This window comes from Arvicanthis niloticus, chromosome 13 (genome assembly GCF_011762505.2).
Source record: "Arvicanthis niloticus isolate mArvNil1 chromosome 13, mArvNil1.pat.X, whole genome shotgun sequence".
Lineage (NCBI taxonomy): Eukaryota > Metazoa > Chordata > Mammalia > Rodentia > Muridae > Arvicanthis > Arvicanthis niloticus.
The window spans coordinates 20282062-20299883 of NC_047670.1; the positions used below are offsets into that span (position 1 = coordinate 20282062).

The following is a 17822-nucleotide window of genomic DNA, read 5'->3' on the forward strand; positions in this document are numbered from 1 at the left end:
AAAAGTAATAAAGCAGTTTCCTCATTAGACAATCTCCCTAGACTCACACCTATTAACAAGTAAAATTAACATACAACTAACATTCTAGAGTATAAGAAGGAACAGTAAGTAATCTACTACCACTTCTCTAGAGGAACTTCAGTGTATCAGGAGACAATAACTTCAGAAATGTATGTATGCTAACATACATATACCAACATACACACATACATACAAACACATACATGTATATACACATATATACACATATACGTACATATAAAACACACATGCAAATATATACACATACAAAGACACAGACATGCATACATATATACACACACATACAAACACATCCATTCACATATATTCATATACACACATAAACATTCATACACACATACACACACACATGAACTCTATTTTTTTCTTAAAGGAAGCTCTTTTGCTTTCAACAGTAAAGTATACCTTTGGAGAACAGTAAGTCAGAGTCTCTGGGACAAGTCAGTTCTTTTCCAAACTCAGTGATGGGTCAGAGATGTAAACTGATTTTCATCATGTTATTTTAAGAAAATGTCCTAAAAAACATTTGCTGAAGCAAAAGAGTTATATGCGAGTATATTTCTTGTAGTTGGTGTCTGTGGGCATTTCCTCCCTGTGGAACTACATCCCTGAGAAGCTGGCATTCCCTGAATTCTTCCTACCCGTAGTGCTACCCAGCTGATATGGCCATTTCTTCTCTTCAAAGCAAGGTTTCTTTCTTTTTTCTTCTTTTCTATGCTTTAAAACATGTTTCTTTTATATTATAATAAAATCACAACATTTTCCCCTGCGTGCTCTCTCCACACCCTTTGATATACCCTGACCTAGGCACAATCTCCTTCAAAGTCCATGGCTTCTGTTTTTATTGTTTTCCATGCATGTTTGAACATACATATACATTCTTATATATAATCTGCTCAGTTCAAATAATGTTACTTCCGTGTATGATTTCAGGACTGACCATTTGCCACAGAACAAGTTTATTTTTGAACAAGATTCTTTCTGTCTGTTTTATTTGTCTTTCTTTTTTCTAATCTGAATTTTTCATGTAGATACCTTTGTTGAAAACAAAGAAATGTCAATAATTTTGAAGAATTAGTTGGACCCAGATGAAATACATGAATCAACAACTATTGGATTTCTTTTGCTCTTGTATATGTTCTAAAATATCCATGGGTATTTATATTCTACATAAGTATTACTGCACTTTCTTTGTTAACCTATTTTCATTTTAGGAAATGATATTTCCCATCCTCATAGCCAAAAACGTCAGACTGCAAATATCTTAAACACATTACTATAGCTTACGTAGTTAAATAGTCTAGTATTTGTTACTAACAGTGCTCCCTTTTCCCAGAAAGGTAAACCATAATATGAAGGAAAGTTGAGAAATATAATATGTACAATATGTAATGAGACTAAAACGTTTCAGAGTTTTAAATTATTGATACTTAAGCTGGATTTTATAAATTTTTCAGTCAAGGAGAGAGGGAGATTCCTGGAAGCTAGAACACAATGATCTTTCTGTCTGTTCTGAAACATATGGGCGTGGAGTTGATTCGTTTATTCAGAGAGAAACCAGGCTTGTGCTGAAGGGACTTACAAGGCCGGAGGGGTGCAGGCATTTTCAAATGAAGGTTGGCTAATCAATCTGTGCCCGAGCGGTGCCAGACCTTGAAGAAGTCTTTGGGCTTTGGGGTGGGAATCCATCTCTTAATAGCCCATGTTACGTTCCTAAAAACATTGTTTACTGGAAGTTTTCCTCTTGCCTCCAAAGTTAATTCTGAGCGTTGAAATGCATATGTTCAGAGAGTACAGAAAGATTCATTTGATGTGTCTACGTGTTTTTTTCCTACTTGAAATATTTTTTTTTTCAAATTCAATCTGCTGCTTTGTTTCTTTCTGTTTTTAATTAAGCCGATTTTGGCAGTCTTTTTGACTGGCTCATCCACACGGGATTGAATCTTTAGTGACTCATCAAAGTGTATTGTAAAATCTGAAAGCACTGGCTGGCTTAGACAGATTGTACTCTTTGAAATGCCCGATATTTTAGTGCTCCTCTTGAGTCTGCTAATATGCACCTGGAAGACGTAAATTTGGAGCCAAGGATTAGTTTGATTTCTGACTTGTTCCAAAGTGCAGAGTGCTGTACCCAGCCTTCAGTGGAAGGTGGAGATGATTTCACTGAAAAGTGGGCATTTAATGTGGGTGGAGAGGATCCATGGGATAGAGAGAGGTCAAGAGGACCCAGAGCACAATATTTAAATGATGGGACGTCATGGGGGGAGGGGGAGCCTCTGAATAGGAAATTTAAATGTATCTGCGTCTTGTTGAAATTGTTTTTGAATATTATTTGTAGTATTAAAGGGCAAGTTTTCATACCAAATGTAATGAAATCCAGCTGATGATACCTGTGACGTGTGCAGCAGAAAACACTGGTGCTCCGGTTCTCCACAGTCAACAGTGATTCCCCACTAAGGGCTAAGGGTTTGCATTTGCACAAACAAGTTGTTTAAAGAAATTCCATTTTATTTTTAGTGTTGGTTCATTTAAAATTCTTTATATGGCTCATGGTTAATGAACATGAAAAAAAATGGCCAAGTCTAAAAATCATGTAGACTTGATCTTGTGCAGAGATAGAAGACTCCATTCTTTCATGATATACATGGTAGAAAAGAAAAGAAAACAAACAAACAAGCAAAAAAAAAAAAAAAAAAAAAAAAACACCAAGAGCAAACTCCACCTACTCTTAGTGAGTCCGTAGGGAAATCCCACTAGGTTGAACTTTGAAAGCATATGCACATGGGACAGGATGATTGATTCATCACTGGAGCAAAGGTCAAGTTAGAAATGCTCATCTCAAGGAGGAAAGTCCACAGGGATGGAGCAGGTTCTGACCAAAGGCCATGGGTATCTTGGTGGAGTCCTGGCCCTGGCGTGTGGGTTGGAGAAGGGAATATCGGTGCTGAAAGGAGTCCTTTGTTGGCTTTGTCCTGGGAACAAAGGAGAGCAATGGCATGCTTTTAAGTCATAGCTAAGGCAAGCAGAGACTGCGGAGTCAGGGTCACAGGAAGAAAAGAACCAATAAGACACGAAACTGAAAGATGTAGACAGTAGAGAAACAGAATAGGACAGATGGGTTCAATGGGCAGCTAGAATGTTGCCTTTGTAGTTCACACAAAGATGAAGTTGTCTCAAAAAATTTAACAGTATATTATACAATCAGTCATCTAGATGAAGGAAAAAAATAGCCAACGGGATTTGGAGTCATCTCTGTTTCTGCTAATAACATATTTTAAAATTGCTCCAAGGTCATTGCCAATTATTTCTTTGAATATGACAAAGACTTCCTAAGTTTGGAGGTGGGAGCTGTATCTGAAGAGCATGCTTCAGACGCTTATCTATACAATGGGGTGTCAGGAATAAATGTTTTAGATGAGTTATTGACATATCCATTTGAAGTCTAATAATGTCCATAAAATGACTTCAGTAGAGCCACGATGACAGCTGCTCTGTAGCGAGAAGACACATGAAGCTTTGCATCAGCTTGTCTCCAAGGTTACCATCTGTGCTGATCTGAAGTTTCAATGTGGGAATTTTTCAACCTGCGCCAAGATAGTAGTTTCAGGGTAGATACCAGTGGGTATAAAAACAGTTTGGAAGGTTCTTGAACATTTGCAGAGGTTATATCCATGCGTACCTTAATCGCTCAGGTGTTATAGGGAGAGATATATTTCTGTACCCCAGTAAAAATACTTCGATTACAGAAATTGCTAGAATGTCATGACCCTACTTTGCAAACAAAAAGATACTAATTTGCATATTATACTACTAGCCTATGTTCTCAATAGAATCAAGAGGCAAAATGGTTTTGAAAAATGACTGATGCTCTGGAGTTAACATAATTTATATTGATAAACAGATTTAAGTAAGGATGGAATAGCTAAAAGTACAAGTAGTTTCAGCTAGGGATATAACTGAGTTTGGAGAGTGCTTGCCTAGTGTAGATGTATTGCTGGGCAAACCCACACCAACACCATATAAAAGCAGGCATTGTGGCTGCATGCCTGTAAATGCAGGACTCCGAAGTGGTAGCAGAAAGTTTACCTTTGCAGAATTTCAAGGTAATTGTCAACTATGTAGCTACATAGCTAGTTTCAGGCTAACCTAGGCTACATGAGACACAGTCTCAAAAGAACAAACAAACAAATATGCTTACATTTAAAAAAGGAAAACTAAGCATTTTCGAAGTCCCAAATGTTTAAACATGACCCCAAAATAAAAGAAAAAAAATAAAATTTTATAGTTGTAAAGAAAAGACAATTCTTTTAGTAAGTATCTTGAAGAATTTTTCATTGCTGTTACTAGAACTCATAACAGTCATGGTCAGATTCTTTTTTTTTAATTCATGAAAGAATTGGATATTGCCTGCCTCATAATAAGAGTTTCAAAAGAAGATAACAGTGGTAGCGTTGCGGCAGTTTATTCTTGTACCCGTAGACACTCACTCTCAGTTTTTTGGCTCTGACTGGCATGGTGACTTTAGGTTTGCTTTGGAATCACCATGTGGGTTTTGGGCACATGGACTACCCCATTCTGCAGCTAGGTACTGGGTGATGGGTACTTCATGGTCTCCAGCAGAGACTCCACTCCTCAGGCCTATGTCTGCAGGCAGAGATGGGAATGTCTCCCAGCATGTCACTTAACAGAGAGGCCTGTTTGTGTCTATTGTTGAGAGGTGTGAAAACTGGATGATAGGACTCTTTCCCATGGGAGTCAGATTACCAGGCTGACTTGTAGGGTTACTGACAGACCTGTACTTCCACTGGGTTTCCTGTAGTCAAGATTTCGGCTAAGACTGGCTTGAGGTACCTTTCAGAGTGATTTTCAGTATGCTGTGGGTTCTTTTTTCGCATTGCAGCCTGTGTGATTGGGAAGGTGCTCTGTGGGTCCATGGGCTGGCAGGACTCTCCTGACTTTGAGAGATCAGCCCGTGCCCTGTTTTGGGTTATTATCATCTTCCCCATAAGTACTCCATATGATATGAAATGATAGATTTTAGGCTCTTCCTTGCTCCAAGCGACAATTTTTCAATGCAGCATTTTTATCTATGCTGATTGTATCTATGGGCCAGAAAGACTCAACCCCTTGTTTTGCGAGCAAGAAAGCACTTTCTGTCTAGTATGATACGGATGACAAGTTTGTCCTGCAGGTAAGAAAGGGCAATATATTAACTTATGGTTAACTGAGATACTACAGGCATATATGGTCTTGAGCTTTTCAAACACATCAGACTACCCGAATACAGAAGGAGAGACATTTAAACAAGGACACACAGTAGTACTATTGACCTGTCATCCAACATTCTGTGTATACACCATGTAACAGACATGTGATGAACACTTGACTATCCCAATGCATTGTGCCTGTTGCTTCGTATGCCCCAGTTGAGTTGCAGAGTCTCTACCTGGTCCTACATCTATCTCTCGTCTCCTTTCCCTGAGCCTGCTCTGCCCTGAACCATCACTACCTTGAAGTGGCTGTGTTCTGTGTGACTGCAACAGATCTCAAACTGTGTCTGTGGAAATAGCTTTCAGCCACCCACAGTGACTCTGTGTGTCTGGGTCAGAACTCTGCCCCTGCCTTCAGTAAAACTTCTTTGAACTCTGCAGCCATTTTATCCCTTCTGAAGCTGTTGTGTAAGTTGACTACAATGTTAAGTAAGTCAGGATTCCTTGGCAAATTTTAGTCAGTAAAACTTATGTAACTTGCGAATTCATCATTGTCCAGTAAATTAGATCATTCCTCTGTGTTTGAACATGGTATACTCTCAAGTCTCTCCCTAGATTTAATTTATTATTTATACTACTGGGAAAGCTCTGGATATTCAAGAATTTAGCTTCAAAAGACAAAAACTTTTTTCTTTCTAAAGTAGGAGCTTATTTGGGAAAGAGCAATAGCACACATTTTATTTGGTAAATTTACAAAAAAGAAGAAGGATTGATACAAGGATTCACAGGGTCAATGGTTCCTGCACATATTCCCAGGGTATGTAGATAAATGAGAGTAGATGGAAATTTGTCTGTTGGGTGATTGACAATATTCAGTACTTAAGGTATTTGAAGGGATTTGTAATGAGCCCTGCAAGTAAGCAAGAAAGCTCCAGAAGAACAGAAAGGCTAGGATCTAAAATATGGATTCACAGTGTTAGTTTATGAGCAAAGCAAGAAAAAAAAGAGGTTGTTGGTGTCATGTGATAACTAAGGATATCTGAATTGTGTACATAATGGGTGTTTAGTATTCCATGATGCTTTGCTTTTCTGACATCTGTTTTGAATCTTCAGTATAAATGCATTTTTTCCCTAGTGCATTTTACTCATTTATGCCCGTTGTGTCTTGCAGTATTTAGAGTGGGGTTTGAATGAATGCTTCACCTTCTCACAAGTACAACATATCACTTAGAGCAGAATGGATCATTCCTTTGAAGTTAGAATACTGTGTTTGGTATCACTTTGGGGTCCAAGAAAGCACTGTCATTCATGACAATTGGCATTTTTAAATGCAATAATTATTTATATAGTTAGCATATGTGTTTTTATGGCCCAAACCTTGAAACATTGTGATTCTTTTTTCTTATAGCTTTATTATCTCAGATATTGGATATATTCAATTTATTTATTCTGCATTAAATGTTTCCAACCACCATTCATGGAATTTTTAGGTTTAAATACAAAATACTTATAGGATTAGGTTTTGAAATGGCTTCTTTTGTGGGAATAAACTCACTTTACCAGAGTTGCTTTGAATATCATTCTATTGTATTGTAAAGTCATTGCAACAAGTTGAGCTTGTTAAAATATAGTGTTTCAACTGCATTAGAAATATAAAATCTTATTTATGCATAATATATGTTTAAATATTTTATTAAAGCACTATCCCAGTAATCCATTATTATGTTCAAGAGCCACTCATGATTTTAATAACTATATTAATGGTCGGGCCTTTTGTTAAGTTCACAGGCAATTTTCCTTAACATTACACTAAAACAATGATCAAAAAGGGATGATGTGTCTACACTTACAATCTCCAATTTTTTTGGACACTCAAGAATGTCATTTCACTTCAGATGTTTTTAAAGGTTTCATCTAACATGAAAATAAGCTATATTTCACTGCAACAAAGGGACTGATAGTGGTTTTTAATTATGGTATATTTTGGCTGAAAGCTATAAATTCATGCTCAAATTGAGAATAATATTTTTTCTGGTGTTGAATTCTAACAGAACTTGTGAATGCTCATAGAGACAGTATTTTTGTGTTGGTAAATATTCTAATAAACCCAATAGCTCATTTCATAGTTGTAGTCTTTGCTTATTATTTTCTCTAATTATATCTTTCAGTGGAAACTCTGGGTAAAAATGCCCAGTATAATTCAGTAAAGAAAATTTGATTATGCATTAAAATAATGACATCCAGATGCACAGTTCTCTAAAGATAGAATTAAATATATCCAGAATATGTATACCATTGGAAAATATCCTCTGTATATTGTTCTTAGTAACTGAGTTCTTGAGAAATATCAAGCTAAGAAAGGTTGGGGATAACTGTTATGGTTGACACAAGGTGGATTTTCTATATTCTTAGCAATCTCCAGCTACATTTCTCAACAATTCACCAAATAAGAGGTATAGTTGACAGTTTCTTTTGGAATGAAACTCAGAAAGTTTAGGGTGTAGACTTTCAGGACTCTTATTCTAGGTGAGGATCAAAACTGCCCCAGCAGTCAGTTTCTGGTCAAAATTGTAATCTGCTAAAATTAAGCTTATTTCTCCGTTGTGTCATGGTGCCTCATCTGCACTCATACAAATCCACCCATCTTCATTTCATGTTTATTTTAGTGAATTCTTTATATGGATTATGTCTTCTTCATCTTGCATTTTTCTTTATTAGTTTTAAATTGCTACTATAAGATGAAACTTAAATGTAGAAGGATTTCTTTTAGAGCACCATCATTTCAGAATTTTAGTGTCCTATCCAGCAGGGCATTAAACAGGGGCTTGGGGAGGTCACCTGAAAGAGAAAGTGGGGGAAGCAGGCCAGCGCAAAGAAACACGGCTTGTCTATAGGCTGATCAAACCGCAATTTTTACTTTTCCTCACAGGGGTTATATACACAAAAAAGGCAGGATGTGGGGGAAGGGGATGACGCAGGAGCGTTAGTGTTTAGGGGAAGTACAGATATCTTCCAGAACAGAGTATCAGCTGGGTGAAGCTTCAGGGGACAGGTCACTCTGACTCCACCTATGATTCACTTGTCCCTATCTAAGTTGGTATTATCTATCAAGGTTACTTATATACAAGGTTTATAATTGAGACCTGGCAGCTTTCCACCAAAGCTGCTTGTTTACAATAGCTTCTAGCCATTTGTTTCAAGGTTTTTTCACAGAGACCCAAGACTCTGTGCTAGCAGGCTGACTTTAAACCTATGGCTGATGCCAGGCCTTCAGAGTACAAGCAGAGATGCCCCTGACATTTTAGTACATATTCCTTGGCTCCATTAAATCTGGACCCCAGGTGAAGCAGGACACCATGACAACCAAAGGAGGTGGCAGAGTCTCCTCATCTTATGGCAGACAGGAAGGAAGTAGAGTGAATCAGCAGCAGAAGGGGACTAAGGTAAGACATAGCCTTGAAGGAGAAACTCGAAAGCACCAATGTCCTCCAGCCATGTTCCAATATCCTTTACCTCCCAATCACAGATTTAAACTTTTCATCCATCAATGGATTAGGGTAGAGCTGACATGATGTCATCTTCTACAAACTGGCCCCACAAAGCACATCTAGACACGTGTTTTACTGATTTGGTGTTTCTTGATCCAATCAACTGTCACTCGATGATTATTCTATCACACGACCCATGATCCATAGCACTTATTTTTAAGTGCTAAGAAGTTGGACACAATACATACTCAGGACCATTAACTGATCTAGGCAAAATAAATGTTAATATTATTATAAAGTATACATGAAAAATTATTATCTATTCATAGGCTGACTACACTTCTCTTCTGTGGAATGTTCATCCTTCTGTGAAGGGCACAAGACTTATAAAACACTCCAGGGTCAAGGTTTTTGTGTTTCTAGTGTGGGATCAAACCCTGCTGTTTTTCTTTTACTCACTGCTCCACTGTCCTTTGTGGTAGACCCATTAGTATGTATTTTGTGGCATTTTTCTCCTTTTGATTAACAGTGGCCAGATGACTAAACTCTATGATTAATAGAATATATGTAGAAATGTTATATGTAAATGTTAGGGCACATAATTTCTTAATTTTTTTTTTCTCCTTTCTGATGGCTGGAGTGCAGACACACACTGGAGCTCAGCAGACAAAATAAGGTCATGAAGAGGACACATATGTTGACATGAAGGAAAGATTTTTTTTCAAGCTTTTTTTTTAAAAAAAAATTGATTATTTATTTGCATTTCAAACGTTATCCCCTTCTCAATTTCCCCTCCTCAAACCAGCTGTCCTATCTCCCCTTGGACCTGCTACTATGAGGCTGATCCCCCAACCACTCAGTCTCACCTCGGCCCCTAACATCCCCCTATGCTGGGGCATCAAGCCTCCATAGGACCAAGGAAGGGTCTCTCCTTTCATTGATGCCAGACAATACCGTGCTACATATGCATCTGGAGTAACAGGTCCCTCCATGTGTACTCTTTGCTTGGTGGTTTATATCCTGGGGGATCTGGGGAGTCTGATTGGTTGATATTGTTGCTTTTCCTATGGGTTGCAAACCCTTGAGCTGAAGGAAGGATCCTATATCCAGTGGAATTATTCTATTTTCCTTGGACTTCTGTGCTTCAAGGTTTTTTTTTTTTTTTTTTTTTTTTTTGTAAGCGATGAATAAACTGGCCTGCTAATGCACTAGGACATTGGCTTTTTAACTAAGTTTCCTGGTGGTAATTTACGGGTATCTTCTTTAGCAATTCTTTTCAAATCTCAACTGACATGGAAGACTCCTCTTGTGCCTGTATGTATGCCATAGTGGTTTTTGTAGAAAATCTATTCCATTTTATAGTAGTGACTTTTTTTATATAAAATATTGCTTGGAAATAGGATCAATGACTTATTTAAGAGTTATTAATCTTTATTCCAGACCTGTACCCATGCTATTGATAGTGGATATAGTATATTCTCAATAATTTTTTTTTTTTTTTTTTTTTTTGGTTATTTTATTTATTTACATTTCAAATGTTATCCCCCTTCTCAGGTTCCCCTCCACAAATCCCCTATCTCTTCCATCTTCCTCCCTCCCTCTGATTCTATGAGGTGCTCCCCCACCCACCTACCCACTTCTGCCTCAGTGCCCTAGCATTCCCCTACACTGGGGCATCAAGCCTCCACAGGTCCAAGGGACTCTCTTCCCAGTGATAAGGCAATTGTCTCTATGTATGCGGCTGAAGCCATGAGTCTCTCCTTGTGTACTATTTGATTGGTGGTTTAGTCCCTGGGAGTTCTGGATGGTTGATATTATTGCTCTTCCTATTGGGTTGCAAACCCTTCAGATCCTTCAGTCCTTCTAATTCTAGCTCCATTAGGGTCCCCATGCTCAGTCCAATGGTTGGCTCCAAGCATTCACATCTGTATTTGTCAGGCTCTGGCAGAGCCTCTCAGGAGACAGCTATACCAGGCTCTTGTCAGCAAGCACTTCTTGGCTTCCCCAATAGTGTCTGGGTTTGGTGTCTGTAGATGGGATGGATTCCTAGATAAGGCAGTCCCTGGATGGCCCTTCCTTCAGTCTCTGTTCCACTCTTTGTCTCTGCATTTCCTTTTGACAGGATTCTGGATTAATATTTATGAGATGGGCTGGCAGCCCCATCCCTCAGCGGTGGGTGGGGGGGGCATGCTTATCCAATGGATATGGTCTCTACAGGTTCTATTGTTAACGACCCGCTCTGTTCCTCAGGTTGGGGTCTAGCAAAAGAGAGAGAGTGGGGGAAGAAAGGGGAAGAGACGTGAAGAATGGAGACAAGACAGAGGGTCTGATCAAGTCTCAAGTCTCGTTTATTGTCTCCTGTATTTTCTCTTTTGAAGGGAAATCTGGGGTATTTATAGGCTTTTGCCACATGCCTTGTAGGCGCGTGGATACCACGTGCCTTGCAGGTGTGGATATGACGTAAGCCTTACAGGCGTCTATAGCGTGGATAGCACATACACCGTGCACCTTGCAGGCTTGGATACCGCATGCGCCTTACAGGCATGTATGGTGTGGATAGCACGTGCGCGTGAACCGCATGCCTTGCAGGCATGGATACTACGTGTGCCTTGCAGCTGAGAGCACTAAACAGCAAAACAAAATATTTAGGATATCAGAGTGTGCTTCAGCTGTTGTAGGCTGTTGAAAAACAAGTCTCGTGTCAGGGTATATGGCTTGAGATGGCTGCAAAGCTGATAGCCGCTTTCTGCTAAAAGTCGGCTCCCAACATTCTATCTCGCCTTTGTTGAGTATTTCAGCTAATGTCATCCCTATTGGGTCCTGGGAACCTCTTGGGTCCCTGGCATCTGGGACTTTGGCTACCCCAGTTCCCATCCCCCACTGTTACATACCTTCATTCAAATTCCTGACCCTCTATACTTCTCCTCCCCATGTGAACCTGCCCCGTTTTCCCTCCCCCTCCTCTCTCCCTCCCAGATCTCTCCTCCCCTCTACCTCCCGAGATTATTTTCTTCCTCCTTCTGAGTAGAACTGAAGCATCCACACTTTGGTCTTCTTTCTTCTTGGGTTTCATATGGTCTGTGAGTTGTATCTTGGGTATTGTGAGCTTTTGGGCTAATATCCACTTATCAGTGAGTGCATACCATGTGTGCTATTTTGTGATGGTGTTACCTCACTCAGGATGATATTTTCAAGTTCCATCCATTTGCCTGTGAATTTCATGAAGTCATTGTTTTTAATAGCCGAGTAGTACTTTATTGTGTAAATGTACCACATTTTCTGTATCCATTCTTCTGTTGAGGGATATCTGTGTTGTTTCCAGTTTCTGGCTATTATAAATAAGGCTGCTATGAATATAGTGGAGCATGTGTCTTTGCTATATGTTGGAGAATCTTTTGGGAATATGCCCAGGAGTGGTATAGCTGGGTCCTCAGGTAGAACTATTTCCAGGAAGAAATAGTTGAGGAACTGCCAGACTGATTTCCAGTGTGGTTGTACCAGCTTGCAATTCCACCAACAATGGAGGAGTGTTCCTCTTTCTCTACATCCTCACCAGCATCTTCTGTCACGTGACTTTTTGATATTAGCTATTCTGACTAATGTGAGGTGTGAGGTGGAATCTCGAAGTCATTTTGATTTGCATTTCCGTGATGACTAAGGATGATGAACATTTCTTTAAGTGTTCTCAGCTATTCTGGATTCCTCAGTTGAGAATTCTGTGTTTAGCTCTTACCCCATATTTTAGTAGGGTTATTTGGTTCTCTGGAGTCTAACTTCTTGATTTTTTTTTTTTTTTTTTGTATACTTTGGATATTAGCCCTCTATCGGATGTATGGTTCATAAAGATCTTTTCCAAATCTGTGGTTGTCATTTACAACAGTATTGACAGTGTCATTTGCCTTACAGAAACTTTTTCAGTTTTATGAGGTCCCATTTGCCAATTGTTGATCTTAGAGCATAAGTCACTGGTGTTCTTTTCAGGAGATTTTCCTCTATACTAAATGTGTTCAAGGTTCTTTTTCACTTTCTCATCTTTTAGATTCAGAGGTCCTTGATCCACTTGGACCTGAGCTTTTTACAAGGAGATAAAAATGCATCAATTTGCATTCTTTTACATGCAAAGTTGGGATTTTGCTGATTGCTTTTGGTAAGATGGCCATTTTTATTATTTTAATCCTTCTGATCCATGAGCATGTGAGATTGTTCCATCTTCTGATGTCTTCTTCAATTTCTTTCTTCACAGTCTTGAAGTTCTTGTCATACAGATTTTTCACTTGCTGGGTTAGAGTTACATCAAGATATTTTATATTATTTGTGACTTTTGTGAACCGTTTCATCTCCCTAATTTCTTTCTCAGCCAGTTTAACTCTTGAGAATAGGAAAGCTACTGATTTGTTTGAGTTAATTTTTATATCCAGCCACTTTGCTTAAGTTGTTTATTAGCTGTAGGAGTTATCTCAGATTTTTGGGGGGTTGCTTATGTATACTATCATTTCATGCGCAAATAGTGGTATCTTGACTTCCTCCTTTCCAATTTATATCCCTTTGATCTCCTTTTGTTGCCTAATTGCTCTGACTAGAAGTTAAGGACCAATGATTGTTGCTTCCTGTTACTTTTATTGTTTGAGGTGGAATTATATTTGTATGGCTATCTTCTTTCGGTTTGTTTTGAGATTAATTTCTTGCTTTGTCTTGGGTGTAGTTTCCCTCCTTGTGTTGGAGTTTTCCTTCCTGTTATCTTTTGTAGGACAGGGTTGGTGAAAAAAAAATATTGTTTACATTTTGTTTTGTCATGGAATATCTTGGTTTCTCTATCTGTGGTAATTGAGAGTGTTGCTGAATATAGTTGCCAGAGCTGGCATTTTTTGTTCTCTTAAGGTCTGTATGATATCTGCCCAAGATCTTCTGGCTTTTACACTCTTTGTTGAGAAGTCTTGTGTATTCTGATAGGCCTGCCTTTATATGTTTCTTGACCTTTTCCCCTTACAGCTTTTAATATTCTTTCTTTGTTTTGTGCATTTGGTGTTTTGATTATTATGTGATGGGAGGAATTTTTCTTCTGGTCCACTCTGTTTGATGTTCTGTAAGCTTCTTTTATGTTTACGGCCATCTCTTTCTTTAGGTTAGGGATGTTTTCTTCTATAATTTTGTTGAAGATGTTTACTGGCCCCTTGAACTGGAAGACTTTGATCACTTCTATACCTAGTATTCTTTTCATTGTGTTTTGGATTCCTTTAATGTTTTGAGTTAGGAGCTGTCTGCTTTTTGTATTTTCTTTGACTGTTGTGTCAATGCCTTCTATAATATCTTCTATGCCTGAGATTCTCCCTTCTATCTCTTGTATTCTCCTGGTGGTGCTTACATCTGTGACTCCTGATCTCTTTTGTAGGTTTTCCATTTCCAGAGTTGTCTCCCTTTGTGTTTTCTGTAATGTTTCTATTTCCACTACTAGATTCTGGATGGCTTTGTTCAATTCTTCACTAATTTGATTGTTTTTTCCTGTATTTCTTTAAGTGATTTATGTGTTTCTTCTTTAAGAGCTTTCACTTGTTTACCCGTGTTTCATTAAGAGAGTTATTTACGTCCTTCTTAAAGTCCTCCGTCATATTCATGAGATGGGATTTTTAGATCTGAATTTTGCTCTTTTCAGATGCTTTGGGGTATCCAGGGCTTGGAGTGCTGGGATAACTGGGTTCTTGTGTTGTCTAGTAGCATTGGTTTCTGTTTCTTATGTTCTTGACCTTCCCTCTTGTCATTTGGTATCTCTAGTGCTAACTGCCCTTGCTGTCTCTGACTGGAGCCTGTCCTTCCTGTGAGCCTGGTTGTGTCAGAACTCCTGGGAGTCTAGCTGTCTCTGAGATCCTAAGATCCTGGTGTTTCCCAGTTTCTGAGAGTCAAGCTTCTTCTACGTGTTATAGGAATGGGTGGGGGATCATAACCCTGGGCCCTCTCCAAGCACAAGTGCAAAAAGGAAGGAATGTGTGCCTCTGGCTGGCCAGGGGTTTCTGGGTCCCTGGGTATGGGGGAAGAGCTCCCAGTTATGCTGAGTGTTGTGCCTTCATCTGAGATCTTAGTACATCAGAGCTCCTAGGAGTCAAGCTGCCTCTGGGTGTTGTAGGAGTGGGTGGGGAGCCTAATCCCTGAGTCTGCTCAGGGCATGAAGAATCCTGTCAATAAGTATTATTATTAGAATAGTAGAAAATACCCTGAGCTATTAAAAGTGATAACAGGATTCTAGATTTAGTTGTTCTCTGTGAAAATTTCAGTTTAAAATTATAGGACAATGTATACAATAGATACTCAAAAAATTGTATGCAGTGATATTTGTCACGTAAAAACCCTGTACACCTCGCCTCCATGCTGCTTACTATTGCTATTTACAGAGAGCAGCAGCAAGTGGATTTGTATTACTCTTAGATGAGTAATGATCATGATTTATGCCAAGGTCTTTGCGTTTGTCTGTATTTGTGTTTCCACTTACTTATTTTTGTCTGTTAGTGTTTCTGCGCTAAGAAAATCAGGATCTTTGATCATTTCTGTCACGAATGTGTAAAAATAACTTAAAAAGTAGAGGAATCTTTGATTCCTCTAAATGTACTTTGTGTTCTTCTCTGTCTTCCCTACTTCAGAGAAAGACTATCTTGGTAACCATTCAATGGGTTTTATAGGTAAGGGAATTCAGCAACTCATATGGTCATTTTAATTTTATCACTGATGTATGGCATCTTGTTTGCCTTAAGAAAAAATAATATCGTGCTCTGGTGTGTCTTTCTTTATATTGCAGCTTCCATTCTGGTTGAAAGTAATCTATTGCTGTTCCTAAGCATATGCTCTAGAAACATCAATATTTTTGTTTTCTCCACAGGTCCTCTCAAGTCCTGAGTAAATAAGTGGTTTGTGCCTGTTCCAAAGGCAGAGCTGACCCCAGCAGTGGTCCTGTCAAGTGGATATACTGACTTCCTCTTCTGACATCTAGAGAAGACTCCATCACAGATTGCTGCAATGTCTGTATCTAATCTATCATGGTGAGTGAATTACATTCTAATCTCAAGAACAAGGAAGCCAGATTTTGTGATAGTTCCCCTATTGAAACCTGGCCATAGAACTCTAAAATTTGTCCTTTTCAGATTGTCTTATATAAGGGTGAGAAGAGATTTTTTTCTTCTTAATTCACTTTTAGATAATTTGGTATATAGTTACTTTATTTTCATCATGCCCCTTTCTTTCTCCTCCCCTCAGGTCTTTGTGTTGCCCACTCCTCAAATTCATGACCACATATCTTTATTTAGTATTGATATGTATATATATATATATATATATATATATATATATATATGTAGATACCACCTGCTGGGTTATTTAGTGTTGCTCATATTCATATATGTGCTTAGGGCTGACCAAATGGCATTAGATCATCTATTAGGGATTCATCTTTGGATTCTTTCTCTATTTTGGTAGCTACTGATTACCTGTAGCACTTCATCTAGGGGTGGGGTTCTGTGAGATGTCCATCATCCACATTTAACACTTGCAGTACTATGACATCTGGGGACTCAAGAGGTTTTCTCATCAGTTTCTCTTTTCTTTAGGCTTCATGCCTCAAAAAAATCTGCCTAAAATGAAGCTAAAACGAATGCAAAATTCCATTAAAGGTCCATATGCCAAATAGCTCCATTGTACCTCATCTTTGGCATTTGGTTCCTGCTTAATCCTGTCTGTGTCAATAAAAAACAAGAAGTTAGAAGGTAATTTTCTGTGAATCAGCAGCTTCTCTATACCAGTGAGGAACAGTAATATCCAGGGATGAATCTGAATACCAGGATTCTTTTTAATGTAAAGAAATGAAACTGTAAAGTATTTAAATATAAAGAAAGAAAACTGTCAGTATTTAATACAAGACTATAAGAGAAGTCTGTCAACTCTCAAGTTCTTTAAGAACTCATTTCATTTTCTTTGGTAAACAGAAATGGCATCGGAGCCAGGATTTGCTTGCTGATTTGTTATAGCTCTATGAATTCATTTTTAAATAAGTAATGGATTTATTTAGGGCAAAGGGTATAATTATTTATTTAAATTTAGTGCAGTGTTCTGAAGAACTTAATTCTTAACAGCTTCTATAGGGTGTGTCCTTGGAGTCTTAGGCCTGAGTGCTCAGTACCTCATTTTGATAAATAAAGAAAAAGAAAGAAATAGAATTAGGAGGTATAAAATATATTCTGTACACCACTAATGAAACACTTAAATGGGAAATTATCAGTATAGAGTGTAATTTACTTTTATATTTTTTTAAACTAAAGTTCATCAATTTTAAAAGAAATTTTAATTTCTCCATTTTAATTTCTCCAAGTCTTAAGAATCTTTTCAAATCTGTAAAAAATGCTGACCCATTTTTTTAAAAGGAATTTTACCCTGGCAACAGTGTGGGAAATCAATCTTCAAAGACCATACACATTCTAAAGAAAGGAAAGTATTTGTCACTCAAGCAAGAAGACCTCAGTTCAAATCCTCACACCCATGTGTGGAATATTGAGCTTGGTTGTGCATTCCTATAATTTCTGGCCTAGGAGATGGAAACAGGACAATGTGTGGGGCGTGTGGTCACTCTGCCTGAATTGATGATCTGAAAAACTTAGGTGCAGAGCAACTGAAGAAGACAACCAGTGTCAACTTCTGACTTCCACATGTATGTGTACCTATGCATGTGTACACTCACACATAGGAACAGAAGATTAAATGAAATAAATGTAAACAGTACATCAAGGAAGGTGGGTGGTCGGGGGCAGAGACGGGAGAGGAGGCAGAGGAGGGATTCAGGAGGAATATGAAGAAATGGAAGAGGAAAGAGACTGGTGGCAGTGGTGGCAGTGGCAGAGGCATTAGAAGGATGAAGAGATTAAAGCAGATGTGACTGTCAAATCTCAGGATCTGGTGTGTGTGACCCAGTACACAGATGCAGGGCTGACACAGGCACCTGTCTTAGGGAGTCTCACTTCATCTTCGTATGGTGGGCTGATTTGATTTAAGGTCACCTGAAACAAGGTAAGCTTCAGCAAGAGAGATAGTCCATCGTTGCAGGCTAATT

The 17822-nt window shown here is 38.5% G+C and overlaps 1 protein-coding gene across 4 annotated transcripts in view; it reads left to right on the forward strand.

The window, feature by feature from the left end:
* Oxr1 (oxidation resistance 1) overlaps window positions 1–17822 on the forward strand; it is a 393007-nt gene that overhangs the window by 66226 nt on the left and 308959 nt on the right. For all 4 annotated transcript variants that reach the window (XM_034516175.2, XM_034516174.2, XM_034516177.2 and 1 more), the window contains exon 2: window positions 15606–15765. In XM_034516175.2, the coding sequence (XP_034372066.1) occupies window positions 15743–15765 (23 nt within the window). In that variant the 5' untranslated portion in view covers window positions 15606–15742. The remainder of the gene's footprint in view (window positions 1–15605; window positions 15766–17822) is intronic.